The 17,929-nt window shown below is 45.0% G+C and overlaps 1 protein-coding gene across 1 annotated transcript in view; it reads right to left on the bottom strand.

Annotated features, from left to right (window-relative positions):
• CALN1 (calneuron 1) overlaps positions 1–16,206 on the bottom strand; it is a gene marked incomplete at both ends in the record, with an annotated part of 444,970 nt that extends 428,764 nt beyond the window's left edge. The window contains one exon of the mRNA XM_079719708.1: positions 16,084–16,206. Within this exon, the coding sequence (XP_079575834.1) occupies positions 16,084–16,206 (123 nt within the window). The remainder of the gene's footprint in view (positions 1–16,083) is intronic.
• Between the last annotated feature and the right edge of the window lie 1,723 nt (positions 16,207–17,929).

The following is a 17,929-nucleotide window of genomic DNA, read 5'->3' as shown; positions in this document are numbered from 1 at the left end:
AATGGAGATGCAACCTAATGGAGAATTATAGGTGGTCCCAAGAATTAAACCAAAACTATAGAAAAGCAGTTATAATTAAAAAAAGAAGAAAAAAATTTGAATTGATTAAAAAATAAGGATGAAGATCAAAGTGGATCACATGTTGCTGGCAAAATTAATAAGAAGAAACTCACACATAGAGATGTGCTGTTAAAATTTTTTAAATTCAAGGATGGGGGCGGGGGGGTCACTGGAATGTATAGGCAATACACAACACAACACAACACAACACAAAAAAAAACCCAAGCCTCTCGGAAGGACTCTAAGTTGAATCAATACTGTACGTGTTGGTGACAAGCCCTCTAGCTGACTGAAGTCCATGGGCATGGTCCAGCCATGTCCCAGCACTGGCCATATCCACAAGGATCAGCAATAGAAACTTTCCTATCAGGCACCAGAGGTTCACAGGAGAGGAGGTATCACCTTGATGATGAAAGATGATGAAAATAGAAATATGTCAACCGTCAGGTGCACAGGCATGTGAGAAACACCTCTGGAGACTTTGGGGAGCTTAGGTTCCTCAAAAGTGAGGGGCAGGCAGTCAGAAAAATGACTACTTGGTGACTGTTCTCATCACTGTTTTTAAAACTCAGGTCTATTTTTGGTTAGAATGTGAGCCCTGGAAAGCAGGACCTATGTGATACTGTCTCCACTTTTGTCCCCTGTAGCTGGCACAGAAGGTCCTTGTGGCACGTCTTAGTATTCACACCTCCTGGGGGTTGTTCTGGGAAGGGGTGGAGGTAGTCTTTATACTGAGGAGAAAAGTCCTATATAAACATTGAGTCCTGCCCAGTCTAGAGAAACAGTGGTGAATTCATAGCTAATTTCCAATCCATAGTGTAGCTAAGGGTGGGAATATAGAGCAGGTTGACCCTGTTGTAACATGATCATCACATAATCCTCATTTCTTGTGCATAACTGCATCCCTGAGAATGACTTAGAGAAAGAAGGAGGCAAAATGCTTTCTCCATTATGGGCAGGGGACATTTTGCAGATTATGTTACCCTTAATAAAATAGTTTTCTTGTTTTATACGGACTTATCCTGAACTACCTCTGGGAATTATTGATTGTCCTTGTGGGGTAAGTATTTGCAAATGTGTGCATGCAGGCATATTCCCTCCTAGGAGACCAGAAGATCACAAGGAGAATGAAAGCATATGTTGATTTCAACAAATAGAGCTGGAACAATTGGAGATCCATATGCAAAAAAAAAAAAATGAACCTAGACACAGAAATTACACCTTTCATAAAAATTAATTCAAATGGATCACAGGCCTAAACGCAAAATGCAAAATTATAAAATTTCTAGGAGAAAATCTAGATGATCTTGTGTTTGGTAATGAGCTTTCAGGTAAAACACCAAAAGCATGATCCATGAAAGAAAAACTTGGTAAGTTGAATTTTATTTAGATCAAAATCTTCTGCTCTGCAAAAGACACTGCTAAGAGAATGAAAAGACAAAACAACAAATTGGGAAAAAGTATCTGAAAAACATGTATCTGATAAAGGACTTATAGACAAAATATACAAAGAAATCTTGAAGCTCAACAATAAAAAAAGCAAACAACCCAGTGAAATATATGGAGAAAAGATCTGAACAGACACCTCACCAAAGGAAATATACAGATGGCAAACAAGCATATGAAAAGATGCTCCAAATCATATGTCATCAGGAAATGCAAATTAAAACAACAATGAGATAACACTACACGCCTATCAGAATGGCTAAAACCAAAAACAAAAATGACAATACCAATTGCTATCAAAAATATCAAGCAGGGCTTCCCTGGTGGCGCAGTGGTTGAGAGTCCGCCTGCCAATGCAGGGGACATGGGTTCGTGCCCTGGTCCGGGAGGATCCCACATGCCGCAGAGCGGCTGGGCCCGTGAGCCATGGCCGCTGAGCCTGTGCGTCTGGAGCCTGTGCTCCACAACGGGAGAGGCCACAACAGTGAGAGGCCCACGTACCGAAAAAAAAAAAAAAAAAAATGAAGCAAAAGGAATTTTCTTCCTTGCTGGTGTAATACAAATATGGTACAGCCAACTTGGAAGACAGTTGGGAAATTTCTTAGGAAGCTAAGCATAGTCTTAGCATACCATACAGCAATCATGCTCCTAGGTATTTAGCCAACTAATTTGAAACCTTATGTCCACAAAACATCTGCATGCTGTTTTATAGCATTATATTTACTTGTAAATATATTTATATGTACAAATGTAAATATATAATATATCGATTTATAGAAGCTTTATTCATAATCACCAAAGCATCAGAAGCAACCAAGATGCCCTTCAATAGGTGAATAAACTGTGGTGCATCTATAAAATGGAATATTATTCAGCAATAAAAAGAAATGAGACACCAAGCTACAAAAAGACATGGATGGATCTTAAATGGATATTTGTAAATGAAAGGAGCCAATCTAAAAAGGCTACATACTGTATGGTTCCAATTATTTGACATTCTGGAAAGGCAAAACTGTAGAGAGAGAAAAGATCAGTGGTTGCAGAAGTTCAGAAATCAAGGAGGAAGACTGACTAGGTGAAGCTCAGGGCATTTTTAGGGCAGCAAAACTATTCCATATGATACTGTCATTGTGGATACATGACAATATGCACTCGTCAAAATCAATTCAGCACAAAGAGTGAACCTTAATGTATGCAACGTTAAGAAATCAGGAGGTCAATAGATATCCAGGATGGAACGCAGAATGTGACAAATCAATTTGTATTACACATGTATGAAGCAACCTCACTGAAGGGAGGAGTGCTGACATAAGTAACTTTGGAAATGAGTGGAATTTGGAAAACTAAAGGCAAGGGTGCTATAAAGCATGTTAGTTGATAAAGTTGTTTCCCACAGGTGTACGTGTTAACAGTTCTGATACTGCTATACATGTTAGCGCAGTTAAACAATTAAGTAAATGGATGGTGGATGATAGGAGCTAGATTTCTCTCTGTTGGAGTGGGAGTTTACAGGTAAGAAAGGGGAGGCTGGTAGAAGGAGCCATGTGGTAATGGAGTAGCGTTGGAGACATCAGTATAGAGCCATATTTAGCTTGATATAGCTACAGATGTTACATATAGAACTATGTATAGATATGTGTATATACATAGGTTAATACCTACGTATATGTTTTTCTTGCTCTGTTAGCTGAGAGGGCCTAGAAGCAACAATGCTTCAGTAGCAACAAGCATGCCTAGGGCTCAGACCTTGGTTTCTAACACCATTCTCTAATAAAAGAAACCAGGCCAGGAAACTGGGTCAGGAAATACACAAGATGAGCCTGGAGCATCCTGTAGTGTAAGGAAGTAAGAAAGTGTTCAAAACACAGGAGCCAAGAGCTCCCAGTGGCTAAGGCTACAACCATTTGAGCAACAAAAGAAAGTTGTATTGCATCTTTACCTAAAATATGAAATAAATACCCATGAGTCCATACTAAATAAATGCATGATTGCATAAATAAATAAATGGGGAAAAAGAGACAAAATCTCCTGTACAGAATAATTCCAAATAATTAATGTAGATACTCTGCCTTCATGGAGATGGAGCATAACTCCTCAATTCTTGTGTAGCCTGTGTATGGCAATTTCCTTCCAAAGAGTACAGTATAGAAAAGGGAAAAATTAGTAACTTTGGAGTGAAGACTCCTGACAAACACACCTCAGCCAGGTGATCAGGGTCAACATCAACATCGATTAGACATGTTGATATTATGCACCCTTGGTATGAGGTGATGAAAATGGCACTTGACTTTTGTCGTCTTCCTCCCCAATCCCATAACCCCAGCCTAATCATGAGAAAAGCAGCAGACAAATCCCAATTGAGGGACATTCTTTTTTTTTTTTTTTGCGATTAATTTGTGTTTTTATTTGCCAGTATAATTTAACTACAGTGGCCTGCAAACTTTTTCGATCTAAAAAGTACATTTTACATCACAATCCAACAAACACACACACATATGTAATATGTGTACATATATAAAAATGAAACAAAAGTTTTGCCAAAAACGTCTACCCTGAGTGTTCTTTTTTTTTTTTTTAAGACTTTTTTTTTAAACCAAGGATGAACTGCACTGACACATCATAAGCACCAAAGTCTCCAGTTCATCTTAGGGTTCACTTTAATGAAGTGAATAGTACTGCACGTTCTATGGATTTGGACAAAAGTATAATGACATATATCCATCATTATAACATCATACAAAGTATTTTCATTGCTCATAAAAACTTCTGTACGCTTGGGTATTCATCTCCCCTCTCCCCACAAACTCCTAGCAACCATTGATCTTTTTATTGTCCCAACTGAAGAACATTCTACAAAATACCTGACCAATACCCCTCAAAACTATCAAAGTCGTTAAAAACAAGAAAAGTCTGAGAAACTGTCACAGCCAAGAGGAGACCAAAGAGACATGACAACTAAATGTAATGTCATATCCTGGATGAGATCACGGAACAGAAAAAGGACATGAGATAAAACCTAAGGAAATGTGAACAAAGTATGGACCTTAGTTAATAATACTGTATCAATATTGATTCATTAATTGTAACACACATACCGTATTTGTGTGAAATGCGAATGGGAGGAACCTGAGTGTTAGGTATATGGGAACTCAATTATCGTCTCAATTTTTCTGTAAATCTTAAAGTGTTCCTCCAAAATAAAATTTATTTTTAAAAATTGTTTAGTCTCTCATACTGTCTCCCATAGGTGATGTGTCTTGTCACACAGTCAGAGGTATCCGGCTGGCCTCCAAACCTGAAGTTTAGAACTGGTGGATTGGGGGTCCTTCTTGTAGTTGGTACAATGCTCCCAGGAGTCCTGGTATCTGCCCTTCCTGTTTGGCCTCCTCTCAGCTCTATGTGGCTGACATCCCTGGGTCTCTGCTTTACCCTCCATCCAAGTCTGGCCCAGGAGTCTACACCCATCCTCTGTTCTGGGGACACCTTGGCGTTGCCTCTGTGGCAGACCAGCCACCTCTTCATTCAGTGTCTCTGCCCCACAGCTACCCTGTTCCACTCTCCACACACTGAACCAGACCAGAGGTGACGTCTTGGGGCAGATGCCCTTACGTGGTGGGCTCCCAAGGTCCCCATGGAGGGCTGAGACCAGAGCCTCTGTCCGTAGTGCTGACCTCATGCAGCCCCTGGGCGCCGAGAGGGAGATGGAAGCAGCACATCCCTTAGCTCTCCTGCCTCTTTCTCATTTCTCCTCCTCCCTCCAACCTCTAACCAGAAAATAAAAAGTTTCCTTTACTTCTCCTGTGTCATCTGCTCCTTCTTCCCGGCTCCAGCCTCACCGTTAAGCCTGAAAGGTGGTCAGAGACACCTTCTTTACACTAGGAGAGGAATCCAAAGGTCTGAGTCTTCCCGATGAACTTTAACCTTGCAAGATTTCTCTGCCCGTGAAGTCTGGCTTGGAAGCCCATTGCCTCCCCAAGAAATCAAACACCTGTCATCCTGCCCTGGGGTAAGAAGGCTCTTGACTTAGCCTCAGCCTTCATATTAACATGCACCCATGTAATATTTGCCACAACGTTATTCTTTTTTTTTTTTTTTTTGCGGTACGCAGGCCTCTCACTGCTGTGGCCTCTCCCATTGTGGAGCACAGGCTCCGGACGCGCAGGCTCAGCGGCCATGGCTCATGGGCCCAGCTGCTCCACAGCATGTGGGATCTTCCCAGACCGGGGCACCAACCCGTGTCCCCTGCATGGGCAGGCGGACTCTCAACCACTGCGCCACCAGGGAAGCCCACCGCTAATGTTTTCCTACCACGTTACAGTTGTCAGAATTATCTCCCCATGTTGTTTATACTTAGGACTACAGTATTTCAAAATTATGATTGCTATTACCCCCGCTGTCAGATCTTATTATTTAATGCACCAACAAGGAAGCGCAAGTATTATTACATCACACATTTGTTTTGTCTAATAATTGTGACACTGTACTTAAAAATAATTGATTTCCTATACTGTTCCCTCGATTATTCTATTTCATGCTTTTAAAAACATAATTCACAGGCTTCACCAGACTGCCAAAGGGATGCACGCACGAAAAGCCCCTCTAAATATACTTTTATTTTTTCCAACTCTAAGATTTCTTTGTAGATGGTAATTTTTCCCTACATTGAAATTATTTTTTCTGACTCTATGAAGATTTCTTTGTAGATGGTAAATTTTCCCTACTCTGGTTATTCCCAAGCCTTCAGTGAAATCTGTGATTTATATCCATCTGCTGTGTGATGATGGCCCGGTGGGGAATTGAGAGAAGGCAAAGGAAATCACACCCTTGCACCAGCACCACCCCTCCAAGGGCTGATGACTTGGTAGCTGCTGCTTACTGAGAAAACACGGAGGCCCCAGAGTCCCAGGTGTGGACCGGAAGGGAAGCAGCGATGGGGCTGAGATGGTGCTAAGCCCTTAGATGGGGGCAGGTAACCAGAATCAGCTACAGGTGGATTGACTCACGTACATACTGAAGGCCCACTTGTTTCCCCCAAATATAATATGAGGAGATGCTAAGGGAATGAGACAGATATTTGGCCAACAGCAGCACAGTGGTACCAGCTACTCCTTTTCTTTAAGTAAGTCCCATCAAAGCTCTGTGTGACCAGGGCCCAATTAATTACGCTCTGAGTGACCCCTAGAGTTGTGGAATGGACCACTTGTATCATGACATGGGCTGGCCACTCTCTCTCCTGGAACATATTTTATCGATTTCCCTGAAATCCTGTCCTGGTTAATGTCTCTGCCCGTGGGGCAAAACTTCCTCTATTTGCCAACGTGGCTCTTTCTGCCCTGTCCTTTCTCCTTCTGGAGTCTGGCACACACCAGGTTAGGATAATTTAAAGACAGACAAATGCTTTTCTAACATAATAATGTTCTGAGTTATCCACAGGATTGTGGGTATCTTGACTCCCCGCCACCCAGATTCTTATTCTTGCAGGCCACCCGGCAGGAATCCAGAAGATGCTGAAAGAGGTACATCACTGGGACCAGGTAGCATAACGATCCAGGGTCCATGAAGGAAAACTGTGGGCGTTTTACAATGTGGTCCCCAAATTGAATCTCCTCACCACTGTTATGTGCTCTCTATGCCTCTACCCCCTGAATCTAGGAGGATCTGGACTGCTTTGACTGCCAGAAATTGCCAGAAGGGATGCTTACAAGGCCAAGTCATAAAAGGCCAACCAGGCCCCAGCTGGTACTCTTGGAAGACTCATCCCTAGATGCTTGTCTTAGAAGCCAGAGGCCATGCTGGGAGAAGGACAAGCCATGTGGAGAAGTCATATGTAGATGCTCCCAGCTGAGCTGCTCCTTCAGCCAGCCCAGCTCAGGCACCAAACCTATGAGTCACCAAATGATTCCAGCCCCTGGCCATCGAGTCTTTCCAATAGAGGCACCGGACATCACAGAGCAGAGATAAGCCATCCCCACTGAACTCCTGACCCAGAGATTCCAAGAGCATAAGATGTTTTTTGGTTTATGGCATTGAGTTTGGGGTGGTTTATTGCAAAGCAGTGGTAGCTGGACTAAGAAGAACCAAGAGGTCCAGGGGGAAAAGGTTCCTGCAAATGGCCACATGGGGACCATGGGTAGAGAGCTGGATGTGGCTCCGGTGGGAGAGACTGGGGAAGGGACATCTGGTGGGACAGGCCTGTGGGGCCTCTGTGTCCCTCCAGTCCCCTTTGAGCTCTACGATGGGGAGGACTGACTGAACCCTGAGGGAAAGTGCTGTTTTCTACAGTCCTCTGCTGATAGCAAGTCTGTCAGGGCATGGATTTCACTGTCTCCCCGCTCCCCCTGCCCCACTTTCCAGATAGGAGCAAAATGCTCAAATTAAAATTTGATACAAACACAGGGAGTATGCTACATGAATTTGGTCTGGCCCAGGTATTCTCAGTTTTTCCATAAAAGGGCTTCTGATGATAGAGAATGATGGGGTCATAGCCCAAAACATCCCACTGCAAGCAAGGACCCAGTTTTGAAGCCCAAGATTTTTGCCTTAAAAACTAGTATCTTGGGCTTCCCTGGCGGCGCAGTGGTTGAGAGTCCGCCTGCCGATGCAGGGGACACGGGTTCGTGCCCCGGTCTGGGAAGATCCCACATGCCGCGGAGCGGCTGGGCCCGTGAGCCATGGCCGCTGAGCCTGCGCGTCCGGAGCCTGTGCTTCGCAACGGGAGAGGCCACAACAATGAGAGGCCCACATACCGCAAAAAAAAAAACCTAGTATCTTGCACCAGAACATACCAAGCTTTGTTTTAATATTAAGCTGTCTTAGATTACCTGCCATGAGGTGAAAAGTACATCGCATGAACGTGTACCCTGTTTATCCTGCGATGCCGGACATGCTCTGGTCCATTGCTGCATCCCCCATACAAATGCCAGGAAGATAGGCATATAGCATCCTAATATCCAAAGCTCTTCCAAAGAAATCAGGTTCCTAGGGGCCAACTGGGTTACTGACCATGGAGCACTTTTAGAGGAATACTTATTAATAACAATATTAACCATCAATTTGTGGCATGTTTCACATAAAATAATAAAATAATGCCATTTGCAGCAACATGGATGGACCTAGATACGATCATACTAGGTGAAGTAAACCAGACAAAGACAAATAACATATGCTATCACTTATATGTGGAATCTTTTTTTAAAAAAGGATACAAATGAACTTATTTACAGAACAGAAACAGACTCACAGACTTTGAAAACAAACTTATGGTTACTAAAGGGGAAACGTGAGGCAGGAGGGATAAATTAGGAGTTTGGGATTAACATATACAACTGTATATAAAATAGATAATCAGCAAGGACCTACTGTACAACACAGGGAACTCTACTCAATATTCTGCATTAACCCATAATATTATGGGAAAAGAATCTGAAAGAGAACGGATATATGTATATGTATAACTGAATCACTTAGCTGTATACCTGAAACTAACACAACATTGTAAATCAACTATACTCCAATATAAAATAGAAATTAAAATTTTTTTAAATGTGGTATGTTTTCTTAGAAGAATCATGCAGGAAATAATGGATCCTGGCTGAAAGGAGGATTTTGAAGAGACTTGAGTTAGAGAATCTCCAGGAGGGTGCAAGAGTGATCAGAATTTCGCTAAGATCATTTGTAACATTTTCTATGGAGTCCAGAATTTACAATTTGGCTGTGCATGTAGAATTTTTTCTTCGTGGAGACTGTGTTCTTGATCCCATGCCCCCTGGCTTCCTAAGAGACACTGCTCCATTAATTATCACCTTCAAGCCCTTCTCCTCTCTTGCCTCCTTCCCCTCCACTCCAGTGTCCCCTGTCCTCAGAAGCCCTTCCCTTAGGTAAATTGGTTCCTAATTCTGGAGAGCAATTTGGCAAATCTAGCAAAAGGAAAAAAAAAAGTGTATACTTTCTGACCCAGAAATTTCACTTCTAGAAAATTTATATTTAGATATACTTGCACACGTTCATAAGGACAAATAGATAGAGGTGCTCATTGCAGCACTGCTTGTGAGACCCAAAACAGAGCAGCCTAAACAGCCATCAAGAGGGGACTGGTGAAATCAATCAGAGTACAACAGAAAAGGATGTTGGTAATAAATTGTTGAGTGAAAAAAGTCTTGCAGGGTAGTATGACCACATCAGTGAGAACAAACTATGAATATTTAGGTGGATATAGGTTTATTTATTCTAGGTGTACTGCACAACTTCATGGGGGTGGCATTCACATTGTATTCTTGTTTTATAATTGAATGGTGTGCCCTGGAGCCGTACAACTGCCTGGTGTGTGTGTGTGTGACATGTTCCAAGGCACACCCTGTGCATGAATTTATCCTAACACATAAACTCTATGGTGAGTATTTAATCCATCTTTTCCATGAGCCTATAAACTGTAAGAGGAAAGGGATTATTTATCTCTGAATTCCCAACACGCAGCACAAATCCTGGCACACCAATTAATGGTGTTTGGTTGAATACGGGTGCTAGCATTCCCTGGGCCCAGGGTATATCAGTTATGTATCATTTGCATAAAACTAGGCGTGTCCTAGGGAGAGGAAATAAACACTTAGCAGGTGATTTCTTGGCTTTTACACACACACATACACACATATTTACTCATACCCAGTGTTCCAGGCTCAAAGTGTGTTTGGAAAAGCTGAGCTAAGCCAAGATAAACCATTTTCTTTGCTGTACGACATCGCTAAGATTTTAATATGCATTGATATTCTCTAACAGGTAGATATAGTATGGAGCATCACCTGAATTATACCAACCATGAAGCAATTTTAGAGGAATATTTATTAACATTGATGTTCTGAGGATCATCACTTTGGAACATGTTGTATTAGAAGAATCACAAAGGAAGTAAATAGGTCCTGAAAGGAAGATTTCCAAGAGATAGGGTCAATCTCCAGGAGAATGAAGGAGTGATTAAAAGTTTCTTAGCTAAGATCATTTGAAATTCAAGTTGGACGGCTGGAACTGATAGAGAAAGGGAAAGGGAAAAGAGTTGGCCATCATAACAAGAGAGGGCAAAGTACACTCGCTGATGTGACATTGTTTCAGCAGAGACCCTCCCAATTCTTCTGGGGACCTGCTGGGCTGTTGGGAAGGTCCCAGGGAGAAGGAAATTGGGGTCAGCAGATTTCCAGGTCCTAGTTGAAAATCTCCTGGTTTAGTAGGTAGAGCCCACAAACGTATAGATTTTGTAAACTCACCAGATAAATTTTGATGATGAGCTAAATTTTGAACTGCTCACTCCTTGGCATTGGTCCTCCTGCTCTAACACTATCCCTTGTTCCAGCCAGAACAGGATTGGTGGACTGATGGGGCAGAGGCCAGATCACAGCAAGTGAAGGCTGAGAAGTAAATGAAAGGTGGAGAAAGAGAAAAAGTGTAGGCAATTTTTTCAAGAAGTTTGAAGAACATTTTTTTTAAAGTTCATATCAGCCTTTTTTTTTTTAAAGTTAAGTGACATCAGAACGAATGTTTATGCTTAGGGGAAGAAGAAAGAGGCTGAAGAATAACCGAGGAGGTACAATTGATGGAATAAGGTCCCTGTAGAGAGGGTGGCAGGGAACAGATGCCTGGGCACAGGTGGCAGGTGGTCCTTGACCTGGTGAAAGGCGTCCTCCTCCACCATGATGGGCAGGGAGGGGCAAAGATGAACTTGGATGCAGAAAAGGTGAGAGACAGGTGCTCAGGAAGTTGAGAAGTTTCCTCCTGGGGCCTTTGTTTTATTTGGGAATGAGCAAGTAGCATCATTCTTAGATGAGTCGGTAGTGGGTGAAAGTCATGGTGGAACATGGGGAGGAGACCTGGTCGCTAGAAGAACCTCTGAGTCCCACTGAATACTGGCTGGAGTTGAAGGCTATGAGTATCACCTACCCATGTCCCATATCCATGTAAGATTTTCTCTCAGTATGCTCTATATCCTGAAATAGGAATAACAGTGGTAAACACCATCAAGGAGGTTGTTAAAGAGGGGAGTATTGCAGTGTGAGTTCTGTGAGTTGAATCTGAAGGAACATGAGGTGGAAATGTTGCCTTGTCATCCACACAGTTTTAGCTTCTTCATGTGACATCAGGACTCTGGGCAGATGTGAGACAGAACGAGCACTAAGATATTCAAGGAGCACGGGAGTGATTAGAAGGAAAGCAGGTGATGACAACAAGGAGAGGTCAGAGGTGAGATTTTTACACAACTTTCTAGGAACCATGCTATGAAGGTCGACCAATAGTCTCTCCAAGTGAAAGGTCTCACTGTTCATCTCAGGGGCCCTGAAGTACCTCCCCATTCTCCCAAACACACACAAACCTTGCTCCAACCAGAATGGGTCTTCTCTTTTTTTTTTGCCTTACATACTGGGATTCCCCAGAAGACATATTTTGGAAGGGTTTTGTGAGAAAACAAAACAAAACAAAACTGAACATCACTGATGAGACCCAACCCTTGCATTCAACCCGAGAAAGAACCCGAGGCTCCCAGTGAGTTGACGGAGATGCCCACTGCTGCTTCCTTCTACAGAACCATATGGTGTGTGCTCTCTCTGAGGATGTAGCCTGCAGAGCTAATGCTCGGTGATGAAACATCCTCATTAGGGCTGTTGACATGAATGCTGCTGGGGTCCAACAGAGCTGGGCATTGTGGGGAGGGAGAAGCAGTGGCCATGGTGGGGCCATGGAATCCCCTGGACACCTGTTAGGGACACGAGGAGGAGAAATTAGGATGGGCAGATCAGTGGGGGACTCTGGTTGATGATTCCAACCTAACTAGGGAAGGCAACTTAGTAACCAGGCAATAAAACTTGAGTTCGTTCTGCCTCTCACTGCTCAGGACCTTAAATCATGGAGGAGTTTATGGGTCCTGTTTATGAAGAAACTCTCTTTATAAGCTATTCAGAGCAGGGGTGGGAGGGAGTAATAGGGAGAGAAAAATTCCCTTTGAATTACCATTGCTTTCAGAGTCAGCAATTTAATGAGTCATGCATTCTAAATCCTTGCTTTGTCTACACGTTTTCATGTCAAAATACTAAAAACACTTTGTTTGGAACATGGGCTATTTTTAGCTCAGGTATCAATAGTGCACATCCATTTCTCCCCATATTAGAAAAGCTTCCTTTGGGCTGGGTTGGAGCAGCACCATGGTAGTGGGGTTGTTTACTAGCTGTGGTTTGCTGTAGCTACCTGGGTATCTCTCTATCCTTGGTGACTCTCTTCCAGTTGGTCTCCTGGGCCTACTAACCATTCATGAGTCAGCTCCAGACCTGGTCAAAAGAGTTCCAGGTCTCAGAGTCTGGACAAAACGGAAAGGGCATCCTTTCAAGCCTCCAGCCCAAGGAGTCAGCACCTTGGTGGGCCCGAGAGAAGCAGGGCTCCACTGCTATGGGCCCCTGCAAGACTCTTCGGAGTAGAAGAGAAGTAAGGTCCCCAGCTACAGGCCATCTCCAGATCCATCAAGAGAAAGCCTGGCCACACCTTGGCAAAGACATAGGAATAGACATTCTGGGGAATTCTATAATCTTCCAGACTGACAGGCAGGAGGATGGGCTGGGAGGAGGCTAGAGGGTCCTACCTCTCCAGTCCCTGCCTCTGCATGAGGCCACTGCGGTGCCCCCAGCCAGCTTCATCTACCCCTCTGCTTTTGTCCCACCCATGATAGTTCACTCCTCTGCATCTCCTGGGGACCACCTTCTTCGAAAGGCTCCAACTTAGAGTATGAATAACAAGCACCTTACCTGCACCTCGTGAGTAGCTGACCAACTTCAAGAATGGAATACGAAACCAATATCTGAAGGAACTGGGGTGAGGAGCTGCCCCACTTCTCATTGTCTCTCCACCGTTTCCACCCACATATTTATAGCAGAATCAACCATGTTCACACTCTGTGCCCTCATACCCTGGTCACTTGATTTGATCAGGAATGGGCAGCTATGAGCCTGTTCCCCGGGGATTTTGGAATTAGGACCATATTAATTCCCAGTGGAGGCTGACTGTCAAATTGGCAGCAACTTGATAGTGATAATTTTTATTATATATGCACAGAGAAACGAGACAGATATATAGACAGGCAGAAAGAAACAGCTTTCTTGGGTCTTTCACTTCCCTGAGGCTTTGGATTTTCTGACATACCTTCTCCCACCCTCCACCAGTGCCTGGGATCTTGTGTTATGATGTTAGATGTTTCTCTTTTCACTTAGGAGACTTCTACTGGACTTCTGTTACTAGGAACCAAATTGGTACCAGGAGATGGGAAAATGATCTGGGGCAGGAAGATGGGACACGTGGAGGAGACTCCTCCTGACTTTATAATTTTGCCCACCTTGCCCATACCAGGCACAACCACCTGGACCCAGAGTGTTTCAGGACTGAGGCCCCTGATGCTCTGTAAACTAGTCCCAGTACTCAACCCCCGTGTTTTAACTGAAGGAGGCTCCCAGCCAAGGAACCGGAGGACAGGGATGCAACCTTCTCTATTCTGCGAGACTTCACTGATGGAAAGTTACACAAAACATGTTCCAGGTGGGCTCTTTTCCCTTTCCCTTCCACATCCAAGCCCTGGTGCAGAGACTGTGACCATGGAACTTCAGTCCTTGGCCTCATCTCACCCCTCATCCTTTTAGCTGTCTCTCTCTGTGCACTGCACAAAGAAATCTTTGAGAAATGTGTGTCTTCCCCCAAGGAAGGAGTAAGCAAAAGTGTTATGTCTGTTGGTGTGTGGGTATGACTGTGAATGTGTGATGAGAACAAGTCAGGAGCCTAGAGACCCTCAGCCCTGGGGTCCAAGAGGAGTTCATGCTCTCCCCCAAGGAGAAGCTGACGGCTTGGGAGAAGCAGATTCATTCCTCTTGGGCTACTGCTGTCCCCAGAAATGAGGGAAACTAAACTGCCTAACTCATACTCATCACAGTTCTGGCCCCAAAACTCTAAATCTCAAAGTCACAGGAACAAATAGGGAAATATTTTTTAATGTGGGAGTATGTTGAGTAAAAAAGGGTTTCTGACTCCACTGGACTTCTTTTTCTGTTTGCTGCATGATATCTTCTCACCCACTAAGGTGGGCAACTCTCCTTATCCTCTGTAGCATCAGCCACATCTGTCATTTGCCACAGACCCCACAGGACATGCAGAGCCATTTCTCTGCCCCAGTCCTTCCCTCCTTCCCTCCCAGGGCAAGTGCCCAGGATGCTATCACTTATTCCAGACTGAGAATAAACCAAACAGGGATTTCATCCTTGGACTGGACCATGCCTCTTGCTGGGGCTCCTCTCCAGGCTGGGGAGGCCGAGGCCAGGTCGTCCTCTGACCCCTGACCAGCTTTCCTGAGCAGAACCTCCCTCTGAGCCTGCCTTCAGCATATGTCATTTCAGCTTCACGTTGCCCTCTTCCAGACCTTCCCTCAGAGTCGATGAGAATGGCTCACACTGCAGGTCAGCACACCCTTGGCCAAAGGTCCCATCAGCTCCCACCTTGATTTCCCAAACAATGAGTTGTATTGGAGAAGGTTCTGGATAGAGTCTTACAGCATCCTGTGCTGGTCCCTGCTGTCCAGCCCCCAGCTCTGGAGAGGAATTGCTGAAGACCAGGAGCTCTAGTCATCAGAAATATATCCACTTCCTTCATTCCCCCATAAGCCTAACCCTGAACTCACGGTCCCCACCATAAACACTCGTGGCCCCCACTAGAAGCTGGTGACAAAGAGGGCTGGGGATCCCATTCCAAACAGCCTTGGGGAGACCACTGCAGAACATACCCATTTAAAGGACTCACCCAGACCAAATCCTCGATGTCAGCTTCACACAGATCAAAATTTCCTTCTATACAAAACCACCCAGAGTTGAAATTCCTCTTGAGTTTTTATAGCCATGAATGTCTCCAAGGAAAAGAAAGAGAGTAGGATCAAACCCATAGAAGCCTGTGACTTAGAACACATACAAACCCTCCCCCTGAGCTGACCTTCTCACCCATAATCGGGGGAGAGGCAGGGGAGTCCAATGGTTGGGAACAAGTTTTTGGATTCAGAGACATGGGTAGGAGTCCTGGGCTGACCTTTGCCTGTTTGATCTGGCCTATGTGACATTGTTTACTGGTTGTCTAACTGTTCTCCCATAAAAAATGGGGTTAATAACACACATATGGGGTTATTGTGAGAATTAATTGAAATTATCTATGCAGAGCTCCTGCTTCTATGCCACCACAGAGTACACACACTATAAACGGCATCTGTTGCTTTTTTTTTCTAACAATCCCCTGCAACCTAATCAGTCCCTAATAGAGTCAGCTTTCAAACCCATCCCCTTGCCGCTGCACACATCTCAGATAAAATCAATGGATAGCTGTCAGGCTCAAGACAGATCGTCAAATCTCTGGCCCAGCCGGGACGTGCATCCCCTTGGGACCCCTCCCGAGTGTCCTGTCCCCAGACACTCGGCACAAAGGCTTCCAGCCCCCAGGCCACCCCCTACCTGTGGGCTGAACACAATCAAGTCCTGAGCAAACATTCAAGAAAGCTCATTTCTCCGGGGGTTTGGGGGAGAAGACTTGCCAAGTGGGGAAGTCGGGGGCCCGGGTCCTCAGCGGCTCCTCTCCCCCTCCGGGGGCTCCTCTGCCCCCCTTTTCCTCATTCTCAGGCTTCCCCTCTCCAGGTTGCTCAGGCAGCCGCATCGGGGGTCCAGGGCGATGTTCTCAGAGAGATTTGTGAGTGCACCAAGGGAACGTCAGCAGAGACGCTGAGATTCTGCAAGGAGTTGACAGAAACTTACTGCCTGCACAGCGCTGGTGGTTATCTACTCAGAGTCAGTTGCCTCAATAACTCACACCTTCCCTTCCGCATTTAAACAGGACAATCGTGGAAACACAATCCTGGCACAAGAAATATAATTGCGGTTGTGAGGTTGTGACAGATGTTTAGTTATTAATAAGGCCTCGATGTCACCAGAGGGTATTACACAACAAGCCAATAATGTGCCTTTGGAACCGACCTTCATATTTGCAGGTTCTTTTCCACTCCCGCTCCTGTGGGCTTTGCTGTGGTGTAAGCTATGTGCCAGTGTGCTTGCAACCTGCAAGAAAGCCCAGCGCCTTGCCAGCAGAATTTGTTTCCTTGCCGTTGACACCAACAGAGCCACAGAAAAAAAGTGTATGTGGTGGCCGGGGTTGGGGGTGCGGCGGGGGCAGAGAAGTTAGCACAGCCATCTAGTGGAGAGGACTCTTGCCAAAGCTCTTAAGCTTGTGACGCTGCTTGCCATCCCAGGGCAACATCATCCTAACTTCCTTAGACAAAGCAAAGAGCATCCCAGACTACATGGCCCTTTACCAACTCCAGTCCAGACTTGCTTCCCACATGTATGGAGCCTCTGGGTGGGCTTGATGTCACCGAGTGGTGACTTCCTCTCTCTCCCCACCCCTGACATTGGGTCAACCTCCATTGTCCTTTACAACTCTGCTTAGGGTAAGGCACCTGGCTGGCTTAAGGCACCCCTCATCTGTGCCTACCTCTCCTGTCATCCATGGCCTCTCTCTCTCTCTCTCCCCCCAACACTGCACTGAGAAAAGCTCCAGGCAGGGAATCATTCAGATGCATTTGTGTCACCTGGGCCCAGGCAGGGATGACCTGAGAATAAGCAGTGATCAATAAAACACTTAATGAACTAACATTTACTTGACGTTGGTTTCTCTTTGGTTTCATATTGAAGTTTAAAAAAAATAATAATAAAACAAAGAATCTCCAGAGATGTGAAGTACAGAGAAGTTAACTGGAAGAATCCTGGTGATGGACTGAACGAGCCCTGGACACTGTGGATCGAGCCCTTGCCTGAGAAAGCTGGCCCGTGGGAAGGTCTGCACATGGCAGTGGGCAGTGGCCTCTCCCAGCAACATCCATCCCCATCTTCCATCCCTCACAGCTCAGCCCCTGCACCTCACATCCTGGGAAAATCCTCCCTTGCAGCCTCCTGATTCTGACCAGAGGTACATTTCCATGCCTGGGAAGTGTCCTCCTGGAGAAGCCAGCCCATAGGAGATGAGGCTCAGAAAATGGTCCTAGGAAGCATGAAGCCTTGGAGAGGTGTGTGCAAATGTGATCATGGTTGTAAATCTGTACATGTGGTAGGCACTGAGTGTCAGCCCCACCCCAGGTCAAAGGGGACAGGCTCAGCCCTATGCCTAACATGTGTCAGTTAGTTGAATGAATGAATGAGAGACACACAAACTGTCTGTGTGCTTTATACCTTCCACCTTGAGCAGAAATCCCCATCATCTAGGTCAGGGCTGGGCCAGATGGTGTCTGGGTGCTCCTGATCTGTAGGATCTCTGGTTCTATGAGGTTTGAGGCACAGAGTTGGGTCCTCCCCGAAAAGAGGGCTTCTATCTCCTGTGATTGGGCTGG

The sequence above is a fragment of the Hyperoodon ampullatus genome (genome assembly GCF_949752795.1).
Source record: "Hyperoodon ampullatus genome assembly, chromosome: 14".
NCBI classification, from domain to species: Eukaryota; Metazoa; Chordata; class Mammalia; order Artiodactyla; family Ziphiidae; genus Hyperoodon; species Hyperoodon ampullatus.
This window is presented reverse-complemented; position numbering and strand designations above follow the sequence as displayed.